This window comes from Columba livia, chromosome 10 (genome assembly GCF_036013475.1).
Source record: "Columba livia isolate bColLiv1 breed racing homer chromosome 10, bColLiv1.pat.W.v2, whole genome shotgun sequence".
NCBI classification, from domain to species: domain Eukaryota; kingdom Metazoa; phylum Chordata; class Aves; order Columbiformes; family Columbidae; genus Columba; species Columba livia.
In genome coordinates, this window is record NC_088611.1 from 18,034,949 (window position 1) to 18,055,734 (window position 20,786).

General features: G+C 56.1%; 3 protein-coding genes across 4 annotated transcripts in view; 2 read left to right on the forward strand and 1 right to left on the reverse strand.

The window, feature by feature from the left end:
• On the forward strand, positions 1–17,824 carry P4HTM (prolyl 4-hydroxylase, transmembrane). Its single transcript, XM_065074695.1, has 9 exons — positions 1–310; positions 381–462; positions 10,085–10,275; positions 10,991–11,087; positions 13,052–13,214; positions 14,814–14,999; positions 15,450–15,540; positions 16,086–16,209; positions 17,476–17,824. The coding sequence occupies exons 1-9, from the start codon at positions 47–49 to the stop codon at positions 17,691–17,693; spliced, it is 1,416 nt and encodes a 471-aa protein (XP_064930767.1). The 5' UTR covers positions 1–46; the 3' UTR covers positions 17,694–17,824.
• LOC102099029 (secreted frizzled-related protein 5) lies at positions 626–10,085 on the reverse strand. Of its 2 annotated transcripts, none has more exons than XM_021294641.2 (4): positions 7,408–10,085; positions 6,595–6,767; positions 5,242–5,328; positions 626–4,400 (listed from the first exon to the last, which is right to left on the reverse strand). In XM_021294641.2, exons 1-4 carry the CDS (start codon positions 7,731–7,733, stop codon positions 4,066–4,068), a joined length of 921 nt encoding a protein of 306 aa, XP_021150316.1. In that variant the 5' UTR covers positions 7,734–10,085; the 3' UTR covers positions 626–4,065. The 2 variants fall into 2 exon arrangements, with proteins under 2 accessions (XP_021150316.1, XP_064930791.1); XM_065074719.1 differs by having other exon boundaries at positions 5,242–5,331.
• WDR6 (WD repeat domain 6) overlaps positions 17,761–20,786 on the forward strand; it is a 5,192-nt gene continuing 2,166 nt past the window's right edge. Inside the window, exons 1-2 of the mRNA XM_065074660.1 lie at positions 17,761–17,997; positions 18,065–20,471. Coding sequence (XP_064930732.1) covers positions 17,931–17,997; positions 18,065–20,471 — 2,474 coding nt within the window. The 5' untranslated portion in view covers positions 17,761–17,930. The remainder of the gene's footprint in view (positions 17,998–18,064; positions 20,472–20,786) is intronic.

The following is a 20,786-nucleotide window of genomic DNA, read 5'->3' on the forward strand; positions in this document are numbered from 1 at the left end:
GGTGGTTGCCGGGGTGACGCGCGAGGCCTGGCGGGCCGGGGGCGCGATGGCGGCGGCGGCGGCTGCGGCGTCGCGGGCGGAGGGGCCCCCGCTGCCCGGCCCGCCGGGGGGCCGCCCGCGGCCCGTCTGCTCGCGGCCCTACTTCCTCGTCCTCATGGTGTTCGCGCACCTCTACGTCCTCAACGTGCTGGGGCTGCTGCTCTTCGTGCACCTCAGCGCCGGCGACACCGGCGGGCCGCCCGCCGCCAGCCCCCCGCCGCCGCCGCCGCCGCCGCCCGCCCGCGCCCTCCCGCGCCTCGAGGGCATCAAGGCAAGGCCGCGCCGGGGGGAGCGGGGCCGGGGCCGTCCCGCGCCGCCGCTGACCGCCGCTCTCCCCGCAGGTGGGTCACACGCAGCGGGTGGAGCTGGTGGCCGGGCGGGCCCACGCCGTGCGCACCCTCAGCCTCAAGCCGCTGCTCTTCGGTGAGTACCGGCCCCCGCCCCGCCGGTGCGGCAGCGCCGGGAGCTGCCCGGGGGTCCCGCAGGCGGGTCCGGGAGGTTTCCGCTGCCCTGCTGGGCGGGCACAGCCTGACAGCGGCCGCGGCCGGTCTGTCTGACGCCTGCTCGGGGCAGAACGACTTGTCGGTGGTTTGCTTCTCCTCCCCGTGCCGCTTTTCCTTGGGGCTGCGTTAGAAAGAGCGTGATTTTTGTTTAAGGCATTTGGATGTACGGTGTTTGCAGAGGTTACTCGTTCTGGGTGGCCCGTTGAGAAGGATTTGGAGGATTAACCTTTCCAGGGTTTTCAGATTCTCTTTAAAATGCTGCAAAGAGGCAGAGGATCGCTGAAGAGGACCTCAAAGAAGCTGCTCAGTGTTAGGAAGGGAAAAGAGATCCGTAAACTTTTGGTAATAAATGATGATAAAGCAATTTAGTGTTCGTGCTTCAGTACCGAGGAAATTATTAACACAACAGACTTAATACTTTCCATGATTTTGTGTCCTGTTCTAGATTTATCTTTATTTCTGGCTGCTCTCATACACAACCGTCTGGCTTTCAGATACTTTAAAACCTTCTTTACCTTTCTGTGATTCTTGCTGGCACTAGTAGAGTCTCATTAATTGAACTCTGCGTTCTAGAAGTCCACTGAGAATATACAAATTAACTTTTTGGGACAGATGATTACAAAATTCCTGCTACTGCAGAGTCGGAGAATACCTGTTGTCTCTGAAAAGACAGTATTGAGAGTCTTCATTAGATGCTTTCTCAATAATCTAATAGGTTTTTTTCTGATTCCAAATAGATTATACACACTGAAAGCCTGCTCATGAATCAGATAGGTTCCTTATTAAATTCCTTTAATGCAGTAAGTATCTGGAAGAAATACACAAAGTTCTTTATAAATTTCTACATATGTGGTACTTGTGGTTTGCAAATTTCAAAGTGGATTTCTGTCTGACATTCAGTAAACAGACACACCAACCTGGAACTGATATCCCACAGCATTCCCAAAGCTGACATCATTACCAGAACCACGGTCTGGAGCAATTGCTCTGATTTTCACTTAGGAAAACTCTAGTTTCCACCTTCTCTGCCCTGCTGGTGCTGCTTAAAAGAGTTGATCCTGTCCTGCAAGGAAGGTGCTGAAGTTGAGAGAAGGCAGGTTGGTCCCAGCAGCACTAATCCCACACGTTTTAACTCGTCACTCCGGCACCTCTGTGTGCTCCAAGAGCAGCTTTGCTCCCTGGGGATGGCATTGAGGACATTCAGCACTGGAGATGCCGCACGAGTCTCTTCTCCTTTGTCCTCTGATAAGGAGTCACTTATTTAGAAACTGCAAGTCGCAAGACAGCTCTTATCTCCCGGATGAACCTGCCAGGAGCCAGCTCTGACTTCTAAAGACTTCCAGAGACTTCACTGGCTGTGCAAACAGTACCAATCTAAATCAACTGGTTTAAAAAACACTAATTCATTGCATCTCTCTCGTTTAAATTAGTGGAAGTGTGTATTTAACTTGTTTGCATTAGGCAAGCCCAGAGGTTGCTAGCAAAGGGCTCTTGATTTTTTGGGGCTTTTCCTTAACGCAAAGTGTTGTGGCTTGCGAGAGACAGTTTAAGGGAATAAGTGGCTGGTCTGTGATCTTTTTGCTTTCAGCAGAGCAGGCTGTCTGGGACTACAGCAGCGGATGGCTCATTAATGATTTAATTGTGAGCTCTGTGCTTTGTGGCAGGGCACTGGGCACCGCAGGGGAACTTTTGGAATGTGGGTAAGTCATCTGCATTGAACCCAAGTGTATTTCATGGAGCTGTGAAAAAGTCCCTGCCCTATTTTTACCGCCCCCCGCTCTGGCTACGAGATGTCATTTCTAAAGCTTGTCAGACCATCTGTGCACTTTTTAGTTAGGAAACACTAGTGATCAAACAATCCTATTAATGGAAGACAAATATCGGACAAAGCCTTTTCAACCTTCAGAGCTTTTAGATGTTCTGCTGTGTTTTCCAAACGCAGTCTGTTTGGAAGATCCTGCCGTAGCAGGGACCACCTGGCAGCGGATTCTGTGAACGGGGCGGCAGTTTGCAAAACAAGGCAGTAGGGAGGAATAAAAATAGGAAATCTCTTGTGTTTTTTCTTCAGAGCCTCGGGGAATAGAAGGAATCGCTGCACGAATGTCAGGGCGCAGCTGAATTTCAGCCTGAGCGTCTGAGTGCTGGTCTCAGCCCACGCTGCAGGCGAAGGGGAGATGTTGTCGCGGGGTGTTGGTGAGCTTGGCGAGCACAGGGAGGCAATGTGCCTCCATCGCACCGAGCGGCGCTCCGCAACCCACACTGCAGGCTCCTGAGCAAGGCACAACACTTTCTCCCAAAAGCCGTTTTTCCCCTTATTTTCTTATTTTAGTCCCACTTCTAATCCAGTGTAGAAAACTTTCCACGGACAGTGCTCTGTCAGGCAGTAGAAATTCAACCTGTTTTCTTTGGGGATTTGCTGTTTTCTGCTCTGTGGTCGGAGTGCCGGAGCTGTCGCTGTGTTTACCCCCGCAGGGAATTACGGTCCCTGCTCACCTGAGTGAGAGTGTGAGCTGCCGAGAACTTGGTGAGACTGAGGTTTGCCACCTTTTCTCTCTCCCTTTAGTGCAGGGGAAGGCTGGGCAGACGTGTAACGTTTCTTCCCCCTCGTTTCTTCCCCCCCATATCAGAACTGTGGGTGTCTGCTGCCATGCCGCGGTTGGGACTCACCCTGAGCCCCAAGCAAAGCTGCTCTCCACCAGTGCAGAGGTTTAAACGGCTCATGTCCTGCTCTGCTTTCTCAGGGCTCTTGTGATATCTTCGGTAGTTCCCCAGTTACCAGAATCTTCTGATCCAGACTTAATTTGTGAAGTTAAAACATGGTTTTTCCCTGTTACGCAGCAATCCTCAGCTCTTTGCTCTGGGCCTTTCCCACTTGAGAGCAGCTCTTTCCGTGTACCTGTGCGGATGCTCATCGACACTCAGCGCAGCAAGGGGAACGGAAAGCCTGTGGAGTTTAGCATTCATTTTTTAAGGGATTGGGCTTTGTGTGGGTGGGTTCCTCTCCCCTTTAATTATCCTCAGACTGTTCAAAAGTAAAGTATTTCTTCCATTAAATAAAAAAGCATCTCTTAGCAGTCAGGGAGACTTCCGTGTAACCTCTATGGACAGAAAGCAAGCAGGCGCTTGGACAGCGTCAGTGTCTCGGGGTCAAATAAAATGCTGAAGGGGCTATCAACTTCGATGAGAACCAGAAGGAACTATTATGACAGGTCTCTTCTAGACCTCTAGAACTCACCTGCGGAGCTCAGTTCAGTTTTGTTGTGATGTCGGATCCCACACAAAGCCGTCCATCACAAGACCTGGATCTGCAGAGCCTTGCGAGAGGAATATATTCAATTTGCATCCTTAAGCTCTGTCCCAGTCAACCAGGAATCTGTAGTGAGACCCTATCTGTGGACTATGACTGCTTTGAATCGCCTAAAAATATTGACTGTACATCTCCAAAACGCCAGCTGCCAGGGAAAGGAGTTTTCTAGCCATAGGGAAAGGAGCAGTTTCTTATTGTTGCCATTGGGATATTTTTTCAGACCTTCCGGCCGGCCTGTTCGGGGCAGCGGTGATGCTTCCACCTCCGCACCGCCTGGTGCAGGTTCCTGTTCTTCTTCTGCCAGGCGTAGGCCTTGTTCACCACCACTTTGTCGCTCTGTACTTCACCACTCACAACGAAGACGCCCGCGTGGGTGCCCCTCATGATGTTGTGGACGCAGGTGGCGTCGATGTCCAGCCACTGCTGGAGCCTGCCGGGGATTTCAGTTCGGAGGAGCGGGCCGTGCTTCAGGACCTCCACCCTGGAGGGGTCCAGGTCGAAGTCCGAGATGGTGGTGGTCACGTTCTTCCTCAGGATCCGGATTTTCACTGCTGCAGGGGTCGGAAAAAGAGCTGTTAGTTCCATTTAGTCTTAATAGCCCTCGCTTGCTTCAACATACAGCCAACCTAAGGCTTTTTGCTGTATCTGTAATGTGATGATACATCCATCCAAGCTCTTGTAGTTGCAGTGAACTTGTACAAAGTTCTCGTTTGAGACTCGTTTCCAGTACTGAGCGCTGTTCTTCTCACTCTGCTTTTCTTATGAGAGTGGCGACAGCGTTCTCCGCACCGCTGTGTGGGCAGAAACCCCGCAGCAAGCAGGGCCGCGAGCGAGTGGGTGCAGCAAAGTCCTGGTCTTGTGCAAACGACTTGACTTTGAGCTGGGATTTCAGGAGCTGACATGGCTGCCAGCTGCCCAGGATTTTAATTTTTTATTTTAATTATTATTTTTAATGAAGGCTGTGTGCCTGAATTCAGGACAGTATCATGAAAACTTCGATGGAGCAGAGACAGTGCTGCCACCTGCTTGGGCTATGAGAGGGTCACGTTACTAGAACAACAGTATTGAAGTTTGAAATAAATCACGTGAAGCTTGCTAAAGGCTTTTGTGGGCATCGATTGAAATGTTCTCTGAGGGAAAACCAGAGCAGCACCTGTATTTAGCAGCCACAGACCAAAACCAAATTAGAGCCCGCAGGTCTTCGCCTTTAGGTGTCCTACAGTTGGGCCCTCCTGCTACCTAACAGCTAAGTTTGGACCTGAGAATCCCTGCGATCTGCTGTAAAAGCTCCGGTTCCTCCAGGTCAGTTTGTTACAGAAAAGCCATCTTCTGTCCATGCCGCTGCTTTGGCTGCTGGAGGGAACGGGTTACTCACCAAAAGGGGTTACTCACCAAAATCGTTGGCACAGAGGTTGTCCAGGATCTCCCTGGCAGTGCTGGCCTCCTCCAGCTCGCAGTCCTTGCAGCTGGCTCGGGGCACTGCTGTAACAGAAATCTGGTTATAACACCCTTGCCGAGCTGCACTGGAAAAGGCGAAATACGATTTTGAGACCTGCGAGTGGTGCTTTGCTGTTTCTGAGCGGTGGTTTGGTGTTTCCGAGTGGCGCTGCCTCCCAGGCTACCCAGTCCCCAGAGAGACAGGGTGGGAGATGTGAAGCTGTCCTGTCTGTGCCTGGGGCGGACGCTGCTTGTTGTGCTTTGTTTAGGCTTGTGTGTGTTGCTGTGTGTTAACGCAGCAGTTAAAATGCCAAATGAAGATCTCCTACCTTGGGTGAAGCAGTAAAGCAATTGGTATGGCCGGACTCCATCTGGTGATGCTGAAATGAGGCGTCTGTTCTCCCCTTAACTGCTTTCGAATCTCCCCCAGTGTTCACCAGTATCTGAGTGCTTAATTTAGTCTTTTGATCTTAAAGATTTTATTTTTCTTGTGCAACTCATGTCTGCAGAGGCTTATACCCCTTTGTGGCGTTTCCTAATGTTTAAAGAGAAGTCTTGCAAAAGATTTCTTCTTGCATGTTGATTTAAACCCTGGGCGCAGCCGGAAGCTCAGGGCTGCAGCTCCTCGGCTCAGCGGGAAGCTCGTCTCACCAGCTCTCCTGCTGTGCCCGGGCGCTGGGTTTTACAGCCGCCCCTTCCCCCTGCCCCAAACCCCGCGAGCTCGACAGCGCCTGGGGAGCTCATGAATACAGCAGAGAGGGGAGCGAGCTGCAGTTTGCTTTACGCTAATTTTCTAGACGTGGTAGAGTTCCCAGAGAGAGCAAAACTAGTGTGTTGTTTCAGTGGGTTTTTTTAGTATAGCTTAAACCTGGAAATATTAGGAATAGAAACAAAGCATAGGCCCATCCTTTTGAGTGTTACGTATGGGAAAATCACAGAATCACAGAATGTCAGGGGCTGGAAGGGACCTGGAAAGCTCATCCAGTGCAATCCCCCCATGGAGCAGGAACACCCAGATGAGGTTACACAGGAAGGTGTCCAGGCGGGTTGGAATGTCTGCACAGAAGGAGACTCCACAACCCCCCTGGGCAGCCCGGGCCAGGCTCTGACACCCTCACTATGAAGAAGTTTCTTCTCAAATTTAAAGAGAACTTCCTGTGTTCCAGTTTGCACCCATTGCCCCTTGTCCTATCACTGGTTGTCACCCAGAAGAGCCTGGCTCCATCCTGCTGACACTCACCCTTTACATATTGATAAACATTAATATACAAAGGCAAAACAAAACAAGAAAATACACCAGAACCTTACTTCTCCTGCTGGAGGAATTCTCATCGGTGGACACCGCTGCGATGCACAGCTCGTGATCCGCAGGAAACTTGTTGCAGTTCAGGATTTCAGGCCAGGGGTAGCCGTAACAAGCCATGACGGGCGCGCAGCTCCTCTTGACGGCCTCGCACAGGCTGCGGCAGGGGTAGATGAGCCTGCGGAGGGGAAGGGGCTGCAGCACCTCTGGGCAGCGAGGCTGGGGGTCTGCGCAGGGCTGTGCTGCACACTGGCGCTAGCAGAGCTGGTTTGGGGTCTTTCATGTGTTTTGAACATACCCAAATGTCTGAAGGCAGGAGGGATGAGGTTGTGCAATACAGGCTGCTGCCAGAAGCCCTTTCCATGCCCCCCCCAGGATCTTCTCTAGTTGTGCAAAGGCTGCTTACCTTTGCAGGTGCCTAATTAGGTACCTGATTTCCTTAGCAGCTCTGTTTTTTGACAGCTGCACCTCAAAACTGAGGGTTTACGGTCACACTGAGGCAGCCCCTGCGTGGCCGGGGCAGGAGCTGGGGACGGGCTCAGGGGAGGTGGGAGGTGAAGCCGCTGCAGCGTGGGAGAGCAGGAGAATCCAGAGGAGGGACATAATGTTTCTGCTCTGTCATGAAATGCTCACGTTTCACTTTCAGAGAGGAGGTCCCTGTTGGGTAATCCCATTGCCCCTCGCCGAGAGGGGCAGTGCAGCGTTTCAGGGACCGCGCTCATCACATTGCACACGTTTTTCTCTGGGGAGGCGAATGCAGTTTCGCTCTTGGGGATTGTTACTTCCTACAGCTGAAACAACTAGTAAAAACATCTTACCTGTCCAAGCAGATCGGTGCAAAGAGGGAGCAGAGGAAAATCCTGGCGTCCGGGTGGCACTCCCTGGCCAGCAAGGGCAGCCAGCTGGAGGACTGCTGGATCACCTCCGACATGGTCTCGTGCTCCAGCAGGTTGGGGATCCTCATCTCGGAGTAGCCGATATCGTAGCACAAGGCCATGCGGTGCGGGATGGGCGTGCAGCTGGAGGATCTCCGCAGGTAGCTCGCCCGGGCTCCCGGGGAGCCCCAGAGCAGCAGCCGCGCCAGGAGACCCAGCAGCCACGGGCCACCCGACCTCCTGTGGTGGAGCGAGCGAGGGGCGACCATGCTGGGAGCGAGCTGGAGCGGGAGAACGGGCTGTGCACCCCGGACTGAGCTGCTCCCGACTGCGGGACGCCTTTTTATAGCCTACGAGCCACCTCTCTGTCAATCCATCCTCATTAAGTGCAGCCCTTTCAGAGCCCTCATGGGGAAGACAATGGTCCAATTTTCGTTTGCCAGCGGCCCCGATTGTTTGGATTTTAGCAGGGGTTTGGCTTAGATCAGCAGGTGTGGAAATGAGGGCAGTTGGGGAGGGATGAATGACTTGGCCCATGTGTCTTGGGGCTCTTTCAGCCGAGATTGAATCTCTGTTTGACACCAGCGCTCAAACCCATCCCCTTTCTCTTGGTCCAGGATTAGTCATTATTTCATAAACCCCGATGTTTTCCTCTCTTTTGTTTTTTGTAAAAGCAATCAAGTGTTGCTCAAAGTCAATTAGGAGACATTTGTTTAGCTGGATCTATTGTTGAGCGGGCAGAGAGATAGGATGGTCTCACAGCCAGAAGTTAACTGTTTCGGAGAGCGGAGGGAACTAATTTGCAGCTGTGGAGCCGAGTTGTTTGCAGATGAGATTAGCTGGAAACCCCCTCACCTTACAACCTGCCTGACAAGAGTGTGCTTTCTGGCTAACAGAATCTTTCCTTCATTACAAAATCCCCTTACGACCGCTGAAGAGTGGGAGTGTCCTTCCTCCAGCACGTAATTAAGATTCCAGAAGCCGTCATTGTTGTAGCCCAGTTTGGGGAACTGGAAATACTGGGGGTGTTGCTTGCCAGCACTCGGGGTTCATTTGGACCCGGTGCTGTGCCACAACGTTCAGACCGTCCGGCGGCATCTCTGGCTCTGAAGTTTCCTCTGGCACCAGGACGCTGTGCTGCCTGTGGCAGAGATTTTCTCCTTGGAGGGTGTTAGGGATACAACTGGCTGATTTGTGTTTCCGGGGCTTCCCAGGAACATCTCATTTATCTCCAGGGCTGGTTCTGGTCCGTACTAAGCAGGAAGCCAACTGCTTATTGACAGTTTGTGCTGATAGGGTTGATTTAAGGTCATGGAAGTAATTCATTTCCCCCCCCCCCGCTTTGGGGATTGCTGGAGATGTAATGTGTCCTTGGCACATTCCTGCAGGAGCTCTGTGGGGCTGTGACTTGAAGAGCAGGACCTTGGGCCTAGGAGCACTTAAACCTGTCCTGCTCGGGTGTTTTTTCTTTCCCCCTTTGAAAGTCTCGGCAGCTGTAACACACTCTCCACAGCAGTGACAGGCATCGGCCAGAAGGATCATAGAACAGAATCATAGAACAGTTTGCGTTGGAAGGACCTTCCCAGCTCCCCCAGTGCCCCCCCTGCCATGAGCAGGGACATCTTCACCAGCTCAGGTTGCTCAGAGCCCCGTCCAGCCTGGCCTGGGATGTCTCCAGGGATGGTTCATCTACCACCTCTCTGGCCAACCTGGGCCAGGCTCTCACCACCCTCAGGGCAACAATTTCTTCCTCATGTCCACCCTGAATCTCCCTCCTTTAGTTTAAAACCTTGTGCTATGACAACAGGTCCTGCTAAAGCATGCCCATCTTTCTTATCGGCCTGTTTTAAGCACTGAAAGGTGCAATAAGGTCTCCATGGAGCTTTCTCCTCTCCTCTGGGGTCCTGGTATTGCCTGATCACTGCTGGTGGTGTGCTGCCAAAGCAAGCTGGTTATACTGGGATGCTACCTGGGTGTGGAGCATGGCACCTGCCCACCATATGCAGTGTCTTCTCCTTTAAAATTGTATTTGAAGACCATTTTTAGTTGGAAATGAAAGGAGGGAATAAGTTTGGAACTTGCCTCCTTGCTGTCCGAGTTCCATAGCAGAGAACTGTGCCGGGTTCCCCTGAAAGGCGTTTGGTTTTGTGCGAAGAGTCGTCCTCTCCACGTGAGCGCGTGGAAGCCTGAAACCCCAGCCGTCACCTCCGCCCGCCCGAAAGGTTTTGGCCTCTTTTCCTGTAGAGCCACAGTTCCCAGACTGCGATCCACATGTCACCTTTGAAGTGATAATATGAGGTGATATGCGCGTGTTTGTTCACTCCTTTGTCCATTGTGGTATCCATGAGAGAGTTTAAGGGCTTGACCCCTGGATCCAAACATTTAGGAACTACTGCTGTAAAAATACCCGCCTGCAGCAGCTCAGGTGTGTGGCGTATGCTCTTTTAGAGGTCTTCTGGTAGAACAGTGAATGCCTTTGAATGTCCCATACTTAAGTAGTTTCTAAATTTCCCCCACACCTCTTTATTTTTCTTTTCCTCTTACGAGCGGCCTGCCATGGCCACAGGCTCCCACTCTAACAGTTCCTCAGTCTCTGTTGCTGCTCACGCTTTTGCTGCAGAAATTCCCGACTTCCTAACAGAGGAGGAGTGCAAGCTCATCATCCATCTGGCGCAGCTGAAGGGGCTGCAGAAGAGCCAGATCCTACCAACAGATGACTATGAGGAAGCCATGGAAATGATAGAAATCAGCCAGATGGACATTTTCAATCTGCTGGACCACAATCAGGATGGACAGCTGCAGCTCAAAGAGGTAGAGATGGGCACAGACTCGGGGAGGTTTTCTGAGGGACCCTCTGGCAGGTCCTCTCCTCAGATGGTCTCTTGGTTACTCACTGTGCTCGGGTAGGGCCAGATCCTAGTATGCACTCATCAGCATTTGCTTAATTTTACGTCTCAAGGCTTGTGCTGGCCTTCAGCATACAAGTTTTGGGGGAAACATGCAACAGTTGTGATCCTATTGGGATGTAGCAGTGGTCCTTGGCAGTAGATGTGAGTTTTGAACACACTGGGTAAAATGTTCCCTTGTGCTGTGGGTTTCCTCGTGCAGGGTGTCCCAGGGAGGGGAGTTTGTGGCGCAGACACTGCCATGGGGACTAACAGCACATGGAAAGGAACCGTTTTGTTCCGAGCCCTTATCTGGGACAAGTAAAAGTATTCACTTTTATCATCAGTAGCTCTGTGTTTCCTTCAAGAGGAAGAGCTGTGCCCCCTCCATCCCGTGACTGGTTAATCAAGTCCCAGCAGTCATTTGCCGTGACCCAAACTAGAAATAAGAGCGCTCATGAGCCTCACGCTGTGTGTGGCTGCCAGATGATTCTCACTGCAGTCTTCTTTCTGCAGAGACGTGCTGACGCCTGGCTGGCCGATGCTCTGTAGAGAAGGGAGCCCGCCAGGCCTCACGCAGGGAATCTCTTTCGTTAGTACAAGAAACCAGTGTCCAGCATTGATCCATTTATGAATTTCAGGTGTTGACTCACACCCGGCTTGGGAACGGCAGGTGGATGACCCCCGAAAACATCCGGGAGATGTACACGGCAGTCAAGGCCGATCCCGATGGGAATGGTAAGAGCATCTTCACGGGAATCCCCTCGGCACCTCACACAGCCCTGCAGCGCAGAGCAGGAGCCGTGTCCCTGCCTGTTTCTGTAGCTATGGTCTTCAAAGGAAAATAACGTTGCTTGAGAGACCTTCGCAGAAAAGTAACGTCAGTATAAACGTCTCATTGCAGCACTCCTGCCCCTCCATTGCCGGTCTCGCAGCATAGTTCTACCACCTGGGCTTGGATCTTGCAGAAGCAGGACCAGAACGTGACTCTGTGCTCCCTCTCCTCTGTCAAACCTCCCTTGGTTTGTCTGCTGCTGTAACAGAACCTTCGGGGTGCACTTCTGCTCCCATGGTTCTAGAAACTGCTCTGATTTTGACTACACGGATCTTGATACCTGTTTTAAGGTGCATCCTGCACCCCACCCCGCTTTCATTAAGACTTCTGCTGCAGGCTATGAGTGCTGCATCGCTGCTGGGGGGTGGAATGTGTGGAGGTGGGGGTGCTCTTGTCGGGCAGCCTTTGTTGCTGACCCCTCTCTCTGTATTCCACGAGGCCACTTCTGCCCCTCCTGCCCCTGCTCTCCTAAGGGTTTCCGCTGGTCCGGAATTGCACTGTAACCTCTGCTGCTCTAATTAGAGTGCCCTCAATTAAGCAACTCTCCATTTCCTAATCAAATTAAGTGAACGCACAGGCTCTGCACGCTGTCTTCCAGTGACCTGGCGTTGAGAGCTGCCCAGGAGGAGCCGCTTTGGAGTTGAAGCCGTACCCGTGTGAATGCCGAAATATCCGGAGGGCACCCTGTGCCCCGCTCCTCCGGGCCGATGGCATTCTTGGCAGGGGTAGGAGCGTATGACTGAGTCGTCAGTGGCTTTTCCACCGTCCTGGCCGTTAATAAATGAAAGGTCCTGTTAAAGTCCTCCTGGCAGGACCTTGCTTCCAGATTACATTGGTACATGACATCAAGAGACCGGGTCACAACCTGGATGTGGCACTGCGTCATCAAAGGCCGCGTGGGGGGAAGCGGGGACAGTGACACGCTAGGAATAATAACGGTCTGGATAATTTGGTTGTGACCACTGGCACCTGAGGAACTGTCCCAGGCTGACCCCGGTGGCTGTGGCCGGAGGGAGCTGTGCGCGGGGAGCGGAGCTGGCACCACCGCAGCCCCGGGTTTGCGCCTGAGCGAGCTCCGCTGGCGGCCCGCGGTGTGTGCCGGCTGCCGGCCGCGGCCCGCAGAGCACCCCGGGGACCTGGGCCCCGCTGCCGGGCGTCCTGCTTCTCCACGGAGGGGAAGCAACACCTGAGGATTTTTTCCAAAGGTGACAAAGGCCAAAGTCCATCCCTTGCTGAGCCGAGTTCAGTCCAAACAAGAAATACCTGTTTTAGTAGAAACCACTTTTTACCTCTCATGTTTCTGTTATTTCTGCTTACGCAAGGTCATACTGTTGTGTTTCTCACTCATGTTTCACACTTACACAAATGCAGAAGAATGTACTGCTTGTTGTTTGGGGTTTGGCTTGTTTAAATTACCCTGCAAAGGTCTTGTAGAAAATGTGAAGTGTCCCACTCTGTTCTTGACGGTGTCTGTTTAAATATCTGAACAATTCCCAAGGCATCATGTGGCACAGGCTTTTTAGCTGTGGCATTGCATATGTTAGAGCTGTAAGTTCTCTCTTGATGGATTGGTTTGCATGTCTTAGGAGCTTTTTAAAGTTTGAAATGGTATTTTGCCCGTCCCAGTCGTGACCCTGCAGGGCAGCCAACAGCTCACTCTTGCAGGTTGCTGTATACCCTCTGCTCACCTAAAGGCGAGAGCGTTGCTGGGGTCTGTAATGCTGCACATGTGGGGTGCAGCCCATGGTGGACCCCGAATGGGGCGATTTCTGCAGTGCCCTCAGCTGGTGTTTTCTCCGAGTACAGAACGCCAAGAACTATTTATTACCTGCACCACAGTCAACTGGCTTTTCCCCTCTTCCCGTAGGGGTGCTGAGTTTGGAGGAGTTCAAACGACTGAACATCCGTGATTTCCACAAGTACATGGGAAGCCAGAAAGTGAAGATGAGCGACTTGGTGCGCAACAGCCAGCACACCTGGCTGTACCAGGGCGAGGGGGCACACCAGGTGATGAGAGCCATCCGGCAAAGGTGAGGGCCAGGCGGCCGGCGCGCGGGCTTGTGGGCACGAGGACCACCTGTGCTGCGAGAGGTGGTGGCAGACTTGCTAATATTCACACTTCCTAATTGCGTGAAAGTCGTTTTGGAGTATAAAGAGCAACGAGCACAGACAACGAAATGGGGAGAGGGAGGTTTTCATTAGAACAAGAATTTGTATTGTCCCGTGGAAAAGGAAAAAGAAAAATCAAACCTTTCAGCATCTCCATTCACTTTTGGGAACAGCCTTATAAAACCACGAAGACTTGGCATTGTACGAAATAATTCATTCTAATTAGTAAATGAGCTTACTGGGAGAAACTGCCCGTTTCCAATGCTGTCTGGGTGCCAGTAGTTACTGTCATTTGCTTTAGTTACTCATGCATTTCACTGAAATCTGTCTTAGCTCTTCAGAGCTGACTTTTTAACAAGCACGACTTCATCTCAAGTAAGCCGAGTTAGCTTAATCCTCCAAGCACACATATCACAGGGCGGCTCACAGCAGATGGGAGAACCTGTCACCTTTCCCTGCACCTCAGATTTGGTACTGGGACGCGCTGAAACCCAGCGTGCAGGCCAAACCATTTAGCTGCGGTGAATTTCAGATAATTGGCTAGGCGCTCTCTTGTTCTTGGTGCTGGTCCTCGCCCAGGACATGGGTGGGTAAAATTTGTCCCCAGGCTTGAAAACGGCTGTTGGCCACTCCTTTTCTTCAGCACATTCCAGCGGGAGAATGGAGTCGCATATTGCCTTGATTAAGGCAGACTGGGGCTGCCGCCCCTCGGTGCCAGCCAGCGCACAGGCAGCAGCATGCTGCTTTTACACTTGGGTTTGGCCGCTGTTCCGAGCCCTCTGCAGATGTGAAGACATCGCTGAGGGAGGCTGTTAGTCCTCCCTGGGACCCGTGCGGTGCCTGGAGGGGCTTTGCCATCCTGCCCGGGTGCCGCCTTCCCCTCGTACCTGCCCCAAGGGCTTCAGCAGTCTGGATTCTCAGAGCTCTGAGTGTTCTTTGGCAGGTCTCCAGAGGTACCTGCTTGCCTTGGGGATGATCTCAGATGTAGCAGCGGAAAAATCCCAGAGCAGGAGGGCTCCAGTCTCCTTGACCACTTCCCTGCCCCTCTGCCCTGGGAGGAGGCTGCTGAAAAGGCAACAGGGAAAGGTGAGTTAGGTGACAAGAATGTTCCTAGAGCTAGTCTCTCTCGTTCGCTCTCAGCTGGGGCCCTGGGCTTTGCTAACTGTTCTCGAGGTCTGTAGGTGGTGTGCAGGAGTCCAGAGCAGCGATGAGATGACCATGAAGGCTCCAGGGACACAACACAGAAGGGATCTTGCTGGGCAAGGAAAGTCTTCCTGAGAGCAGTCCTGCTGGAGATGCACCCTTTGGTTTTGTTTTTATTTACCATGACAAGGACTTTCTGAGCTGATGCTCTAACAGATCTGTAAGGACATAGTTATCTCTTGGCACGCTTGCTGCAGCCCATCGTCTCTTCAGTCTGTTGGGGGTTTCTTTCTCTGGATTTCTTCGGTGCATGGGAGTAGCAGCTGACCGGGGTGACAGTGCTTCCCCTTCACCTGCTCCCCTCTCCTCTTCCCCAGGGTAATGCGCCTGACTCGCTTGCCCCCCGAGATTGTGGAGCACAGCGAGCCCCTCCAGGTAGTGCGGTATGACCAAGGAGGGCACTACCATGCTCACATGGACAGCGGCCCCGTCTTCCCCGAGACCGCCTGCAGCCACACCAAGCTGGTCGCCAACGAGAGCGCTCCCTTCGAGACCTCCTGCCGGTAAGGGCTGCCCGGGCACGAGCTGGAGCACGTCACAGAAGAGGTGTGGAGAGTCGATGCGCCTCACTTTGCGTGGGACTCAGTGCTTGGGTTGTGGGCGTGCAAACCGGCTCTGGAGATTGTTGGTATGAGGGGGCATGGAGAGGGGAGGTGGGTGAATATTGCAAAGCCACGGAGCTGGTGTGAGGAGGAGGGCAGAGGGATTCTGCAGAGCGGCTGGGCTGTCCCCACCAGAGGCTAGCAACGCACCCTCGGAGGCTAAATCCTCACCCATTGTGAATGGGGGATTTTCTTTGTTCTCCTCTTGGAGAAAAGCTGATGATGTAAATCCCGTGTCTTGTGATGTCTTGGAGCAACTTCTGTACGCGTGGTGGAGGCGCGGGGTGCAGACAGCCCTGTGCATCTCCTCCCGTTCCAGATGTGTCCCCTGACAGCCGCTCTGTCTTGCAGGTACGTGACAGTGCTGTTCTACCTGAACAATGTGACTGGGGGAGGCGAAACAGTCTTCCCTATAGCTGATAACAGGACGTATGAAGAAATGGTAAATGAATCTCACCTGCATGTTACCTCTGGGGATTTTGAGTCCCTCTCTGAATGTCTTTATTTGCTGTGGCAGCAGAAGGGATGCGGTGCATGAGGTTGGTGGACGTTAACCTCCGCAGCTAGAGCACAGGGAAGCTGTGCTTTGCTTACGGTCTTTCCTCTCTGAGGGCAAGGGAAGAGGCACAGCGGTTTGGGAGCTCAGAGGTGTGAAGGGTGGTCTGTTGGTCCTGCTGCCATAACATGGGTCCTGCTTGCTTCGGTCTGGGCAGGTTTCCTCAGACTAAGTCTCAACAGGAATGCTGTGCTCCCATCAGGCAATGCGTTAAGGAACGGGCAGCTGCTCAGAAACAGGTTATGGACCTCCAGGCAGCTGAAATTGGCTTCTCGGGGTGGGTTGTGAAAGTTCTGCCCAGCATCAGCCTTGGGGTGTCCCTGGGGGCTGCTCAGGCAAAGGGCAGGACGATGGTTGACGGCAGAGGCAGCCCAGTGCGTGCGCTTCGTTCCATCCCTGTTTGCGACACCTTCTCTGTGGTTTCTCACCAGTCTTTGATCCAGAACGATGTTGACCTGCGAGATACTCGGAAAAACTGTGACAAGGGCAATTTGCGAGTGAAACCTCAGCAAGGCACTGCGGTCTTCTGGTACAATTACCTGTCAGACGGAGAAGGTACGGTCTCATTTCAAGGCTCGGCTCTTGGGAGGGGTAGGACTGCAGGAGGTGACAGCCGTCTTCTTCTTGTGGTGGGTGGGAGCTCAGAAGAGACCCAAAGGGTGGTAGCTGCCTGCTAGTGGGAACTGTGGAGTCTACTTGTCACCAACTGGGTAGGAGCTTCCTGACTCTGAAAAGCCTTTGTTTACAGGCAGTAGGTCAGTGGCTCCTGATGTCTTTGGGGGACGGGACTAGCGAGCAAACAAAGCCCTTGGCTGCACTAGCCATCGCCAGCTGCCTCCCATCCCGCTGTGCGAGCTGAAACTCCTGCTGGAACTTGGTCTGCAATTCAAAATGTTTCACTGATGTGGTGTTGCCCAAAGGGGTGGGGAGGGGAGATAGACAAAGGCACGGCGATCAGCTCTGCAGCGCAGGGAGGCATGGCCCACCCCGTGCAAGACTCCGCCGTGCTTGGGGACAACTCCTGCTTTATAGCTCAGCTGCAGCCTGATAATATGTGTGCTTGGGGCTGTTTTTCTCATGAAGCACAGCACAGTTTTCCCTGACAGCCGGGCTGGGGGATTGACATGAATCTTCCAGGCTGCTGGTGAGTGTGACTCCAGAGTGTCTCGGTGGCAGATTTGGAGTGCTGGTGGGAGGAGGGAGTATAGCATCCTAGCTCTCCTGGGAGCAGCCCATGTTTCCATCTCTAGAAAATCCACAGAGGAGGTCACAGGACCAGCATTTGGGCTGTTCCATGGTAATATCAAGAGCATCACTCTCCTGTAAGAAGAGCCCTGTTGTGTTTTATGAGTAAATGGTTCCTAAATGGAAGTCGGCTGCTTGATGCAAGTCTGCTGCAGAAATACCATGGGGCCTCTGTGAAGAGAGGATCATTTAGAATTGCTGAAATGCAATCTCTAATACGGCTGTGAGCCTTCTAGCAGCAGCACCCATTTCTTCCATGTCACCTTCCCCTTCTGGGAGGAGTTGAGAAAACCAGCAATTGTGATGCAGAACGTGAGAGCCCCCTGTGCTGAGCGGAAATATGGAGGCACTGAGCATTTTGCACGCAGCCTGCCCTGGTGAACTCCCCATAGGTGCTAGGGTGGGGTAGCGCTAAGGTGGAGGAGTGCCAGGAGAAGCCAACTCCTGTAGGATGTGTCTGAGCTAAAATCCAAGCAGGAGCTGTGTGTCAGCGTTGACTTGGCTGTACAGTCCCAGCTGTGCCTACCCATGCTGCAGCAATCTTTGCCACCTCCTAACAGGATTTTTGCTCCACAGGCTGGGTGGGGGAGCTGGATGACTTTGCCCTGCACGGGGGCTGCCTGGTCACCCAAGGCACGAAGTGGATTGCCAACAACTGGATCAACGTGGATCCCAACCGCCGGCGGCAGCTGCAGTTCCAGCAGGAGATGGAGCGTTACGCGGGGGCCGGGGCCGGAGCCCCGGGCGAGTGGACAGTCGATAAAGCCTACAGCGGGGTGCACCTGGAGCTGTAGGGCCGGGCTCGGGGGGGGCGCAGGGCCCGGCCGCGCACACGTGGCTTTTTCCCGCGCTGGGCGGGGGGCGGGGCCGCGGGCCACGTGCGCGGCGGGGCCGCGTCGCGCGCCAATAAAGCGTGGAGAGACGGGCACCGCCTCCGCGTGACCTGGGGGCGGGGCGACGGGGGCCCAGCCAATGAGCGGCGGGCGCAGCGGCGGCGCGTGGAGCCCGGCGACGGTGCCGGCGCCGCCAAGATGGAGTCGGTGGCGCTGGTGGCGCCGGTGACGGCGCTGGCGTTCGCCGGGGACGTGCTGCTGGCGGGTGAGCCCGGGACCGGGACAGGGGCGGGCGGCGGGGCCGCGGCGGCTGCTGACGCGCTGTCCCGCAGGCACGGGCCCGGAGGTGGCGGCGTTCCGGCTGAGCGGCGCTGGGCCGGCGACGGCGGCGGGGCGGCGGATCGTGCTGCGTGAGACCAGCGTGCAGGGGCTGCGGGCCGAGCCCGGTCCTGCCGGCGGGGCGGCGGTGCGGGTGGCGGCGTTCGGCGGGCGCTGGCTGGCGGTGCTGGCGGTGCGGCGCGGCGGCGGGGCGCGGCTCACGGCGTGCGGCGGCGGGGCGGCGCGGGAGCTCGGGGCGCGGGTGTGGGAGGCGCGCTGGGCGGCGGGCGGGCGGCTGGCGCTGGCGCTGGGCGGCGGGGCCGTGGCGCTGTACGAGTGGCGGGGCGGCGGGCGCTGGCTGCGGCGGGCGAGCTGCGGCGGGGCCGGGGCGCTGCGCTGCGCCGTGCTGGCGGGGACGGGCTGGGAGCGGCTGGCGCTGGCGGCTGGGACGGCGGCGGGGGCCGTGGTGGTGTGGCGGGCGGCGGCGGCGGAGACCCCGCGGCGGCGGCTGCTGGGGCACCGGGGCGCGGTGCTGGCGCTGTGCTATGCGGCGCCAAGGGGACTGCTCGCTTCCGCCTCCGAGGACCGCAGCGTGCGGCTCTGGGCTGTGGGTGCGCTGGGCGGCGGGCCTGGGGAGCGGGACGGCTCCTGCCTGCTAGTGTGTTACGGGCACGGGGCGCGGGTGGCGGCCGTGGCGCTGCGGGGGCCGTGCCCCGTGAGCGCCGGGGAGGACAGCGCCTGCCTGGAGTGGGACGGCGGCGGCGGCGTGCGGAGAGCGCGGCGGGGGCACCGCGGGGCCCTGCGCGCCCTGGCCTTGCGTCCCGCCGGCGGCTGCCTCGCCACGGGTGGGGACGATGGCGGCGTCCGGCTCTGGCGGCCCCGGCGGGCAATCTCGGACGCGGCCCCGGTGGCAGCGGCGCTGGGGGCCCCGGGGCGGCCGCGGGCTGTGCTGCTGGCGGGGCCGCGGCGGGTGCTGGCGCTGGACGAGGCGGGCGGGCTGGCAGAGTACGATGTGCCGGCGGGGCGCTGGGTGCCGGTGCTGCCCCCCGCTGCTGTCGGACCCCACGGGCTGCTGACGGCCGCCACCCTGCCCAGCGGAGCCGAGGCGTTCTGTGCCCTGGCCGGTGGTGACGGGCGCCTCCTCATCTTCGCCCTGGGCCACCCCGGGGCCACCGCCGAGCTGAGGCTGTTCAAAGGGGCCGTGCGTGGGCTGAGCTGGGCCACCCATCCTGGGCTGCCCTCTGACACCGCTGCCCTCCTGGCCTCCGGGCCCGACGGGGAGATGCTCTGGCTGGATGTCACCCACCGCTCCGGGCAGGCACCCTGTGTGCGGCTTATGAGACGGTACCTGCTGCCCCCCTGCAGGCAGCGCTGGCACACCTGTGCGACCTTCCTGCCCCAGGGAGGGCTCCTGGTCTGCGGGGACCGCCGGGGCTCCCTCCTCCTCTTCCCTTGCAGCAGCTCCCCAGGGTTGGCTGCGGGAAGCACCGGCATCGCCGATGGCAGCACCAGCCCAGCAAACGAGGGCTCCGGCAGTGAGTTGGAGCTCTCTTGCTTGTTGCAGAAAGAGGCTCTTCCTATTGAGGCCCCACTATCCGTGCTCTTTGGCCTCCACGGGAAGACGGGGGTTACCTCAGTGACCTGCCATGGTGGCTATATTTACAGCACCGGGCGGGATGGCTGCTACCGCCAGCTCCGCCTGCAGGACCAGCAGCTGGAGGTCCTGCAGAAGCACAGGCCCTGCAAAGGGCTGCAGTGGCTCGAGGAGCTGCGCTTCACTCCAGATGGGGACCTGCTTGTGCTGGGCTTCCATGCTGACAACTTTGTGGTGTGGAGCAGCAGGACTGGTGAGAACCTCCACTGCATCCCCTGCGGCGGGGGGCACCGCTCCTGGAGCTACTGCAGCAGCCCCTCGTCTGAGAACTTCGCCTTTGTCAAGTGCGGGGACGTGATGCTGTGCCACCGCCAGCCCGAGCCCTGCGAGCAGCAGGTGCTCCTGTCGTCCCTGCACGGGCGGGAGATCACCTGCGTGCGGCGCCTGGGGACGGTGGAGGTGCCCGGCCACGCCGCCCTTAATGTCTTCGTCACTGGCAGCGAGGACACCACGGCCTGTGTCCTGGCGCTCAGCGAGCGCTCCCGGGCAGCCGTGCCTCTCACGCGGCTCAGCGACCACATCTCCAGCGTGAGGGCGCTGGCGCTGGCCAAGCCCGCGGGACCCAGCACCAAGGGCGCGTCCACCCTGCTCTTCTCTGCGGGCGGCCGGGCACAGATCGAGTGCTACCGACTGCTGTGTGCCGCGGACCCGGCCTCTGAGAGCGCCGTGGCCTGCCAGGTTACCCACGTGGCCTCCCACCGGCTGGATGGGCACTGGGAGCGGAAGAAGAACAGGCACAAGCTCATCAAGATGGACCCAGAGACGAGGTGATGTTTGGGGACTGCCCAAGGCTGGGTTAGTGGTGACCACGGTCTGGGAGGGTGCTGGGGACTGCGCTGGTCTCTGCGGGGATACCAGCTCTGTGCGGCTGTGGGCTCAGCTGAGGCAGAAGGAGCCGGCTTGGCTTTAGGCACATGTCACTGGTGTCCTGTACCCAGCAGCTGGGCCTCAATGGACTTTAGGGGTTAGGGAAAGGCTCGGTCTTTCTTCCTGCCTCCTCTGAGCGCTCAGAGCTGTGTCCCACGCTGGGCTGGGGCTGCTCTGCTGGACCACCCGCCCCCCTGGGGCTGCAGGTGTCACCG

Bases quoted from the DNA above. Each gene is read 5' to 3' on its own strand.
- P4HTM (XM_065074695.1), top strand. From the start codon at position 47: ATGGCGGCGGCGGCGGCTGCGGCGTCGCGGGCGGAGGGGCCCCCGCTG. The intron at 463-10,084 runs GTGAGTACCGGC...CTTTTGCTGCAG, and splicing joins CCTCAAGCCGCTGCTCTTCG to AAATTCCCGACTTCCTAACA. The intron at 15,000-15,449 runs GTAAGGGCTGCC...TCTGTCTTGCAG, and splicing joins CCCTTCGAGACCTCCTGCCG to GTACGTGACAGTGCTGTTCT.
- LOC102099029 (XM_065074719.1), bottom strand. From the start codon at position 7,733: ATGGTCGCCCCTCGCTCGCTCCACCACAGGAGGTCGGGTGGCCCGTGG. The intron at 6,768-7,407 runs GTAAGATGTTTT...TCCCCTCCGCAG, and splicing joins GCACCGATCTGCTTGGACAG to GCTCATCTACCCCTGCCGCA. The intron at 4,401-5,241 runs GTGAGTAACCCC...CGACCCCTGCAG, and splicing joins CCTCTGTGCCAACGATTTTG to CAGTGAAAATCCGGATCCTG.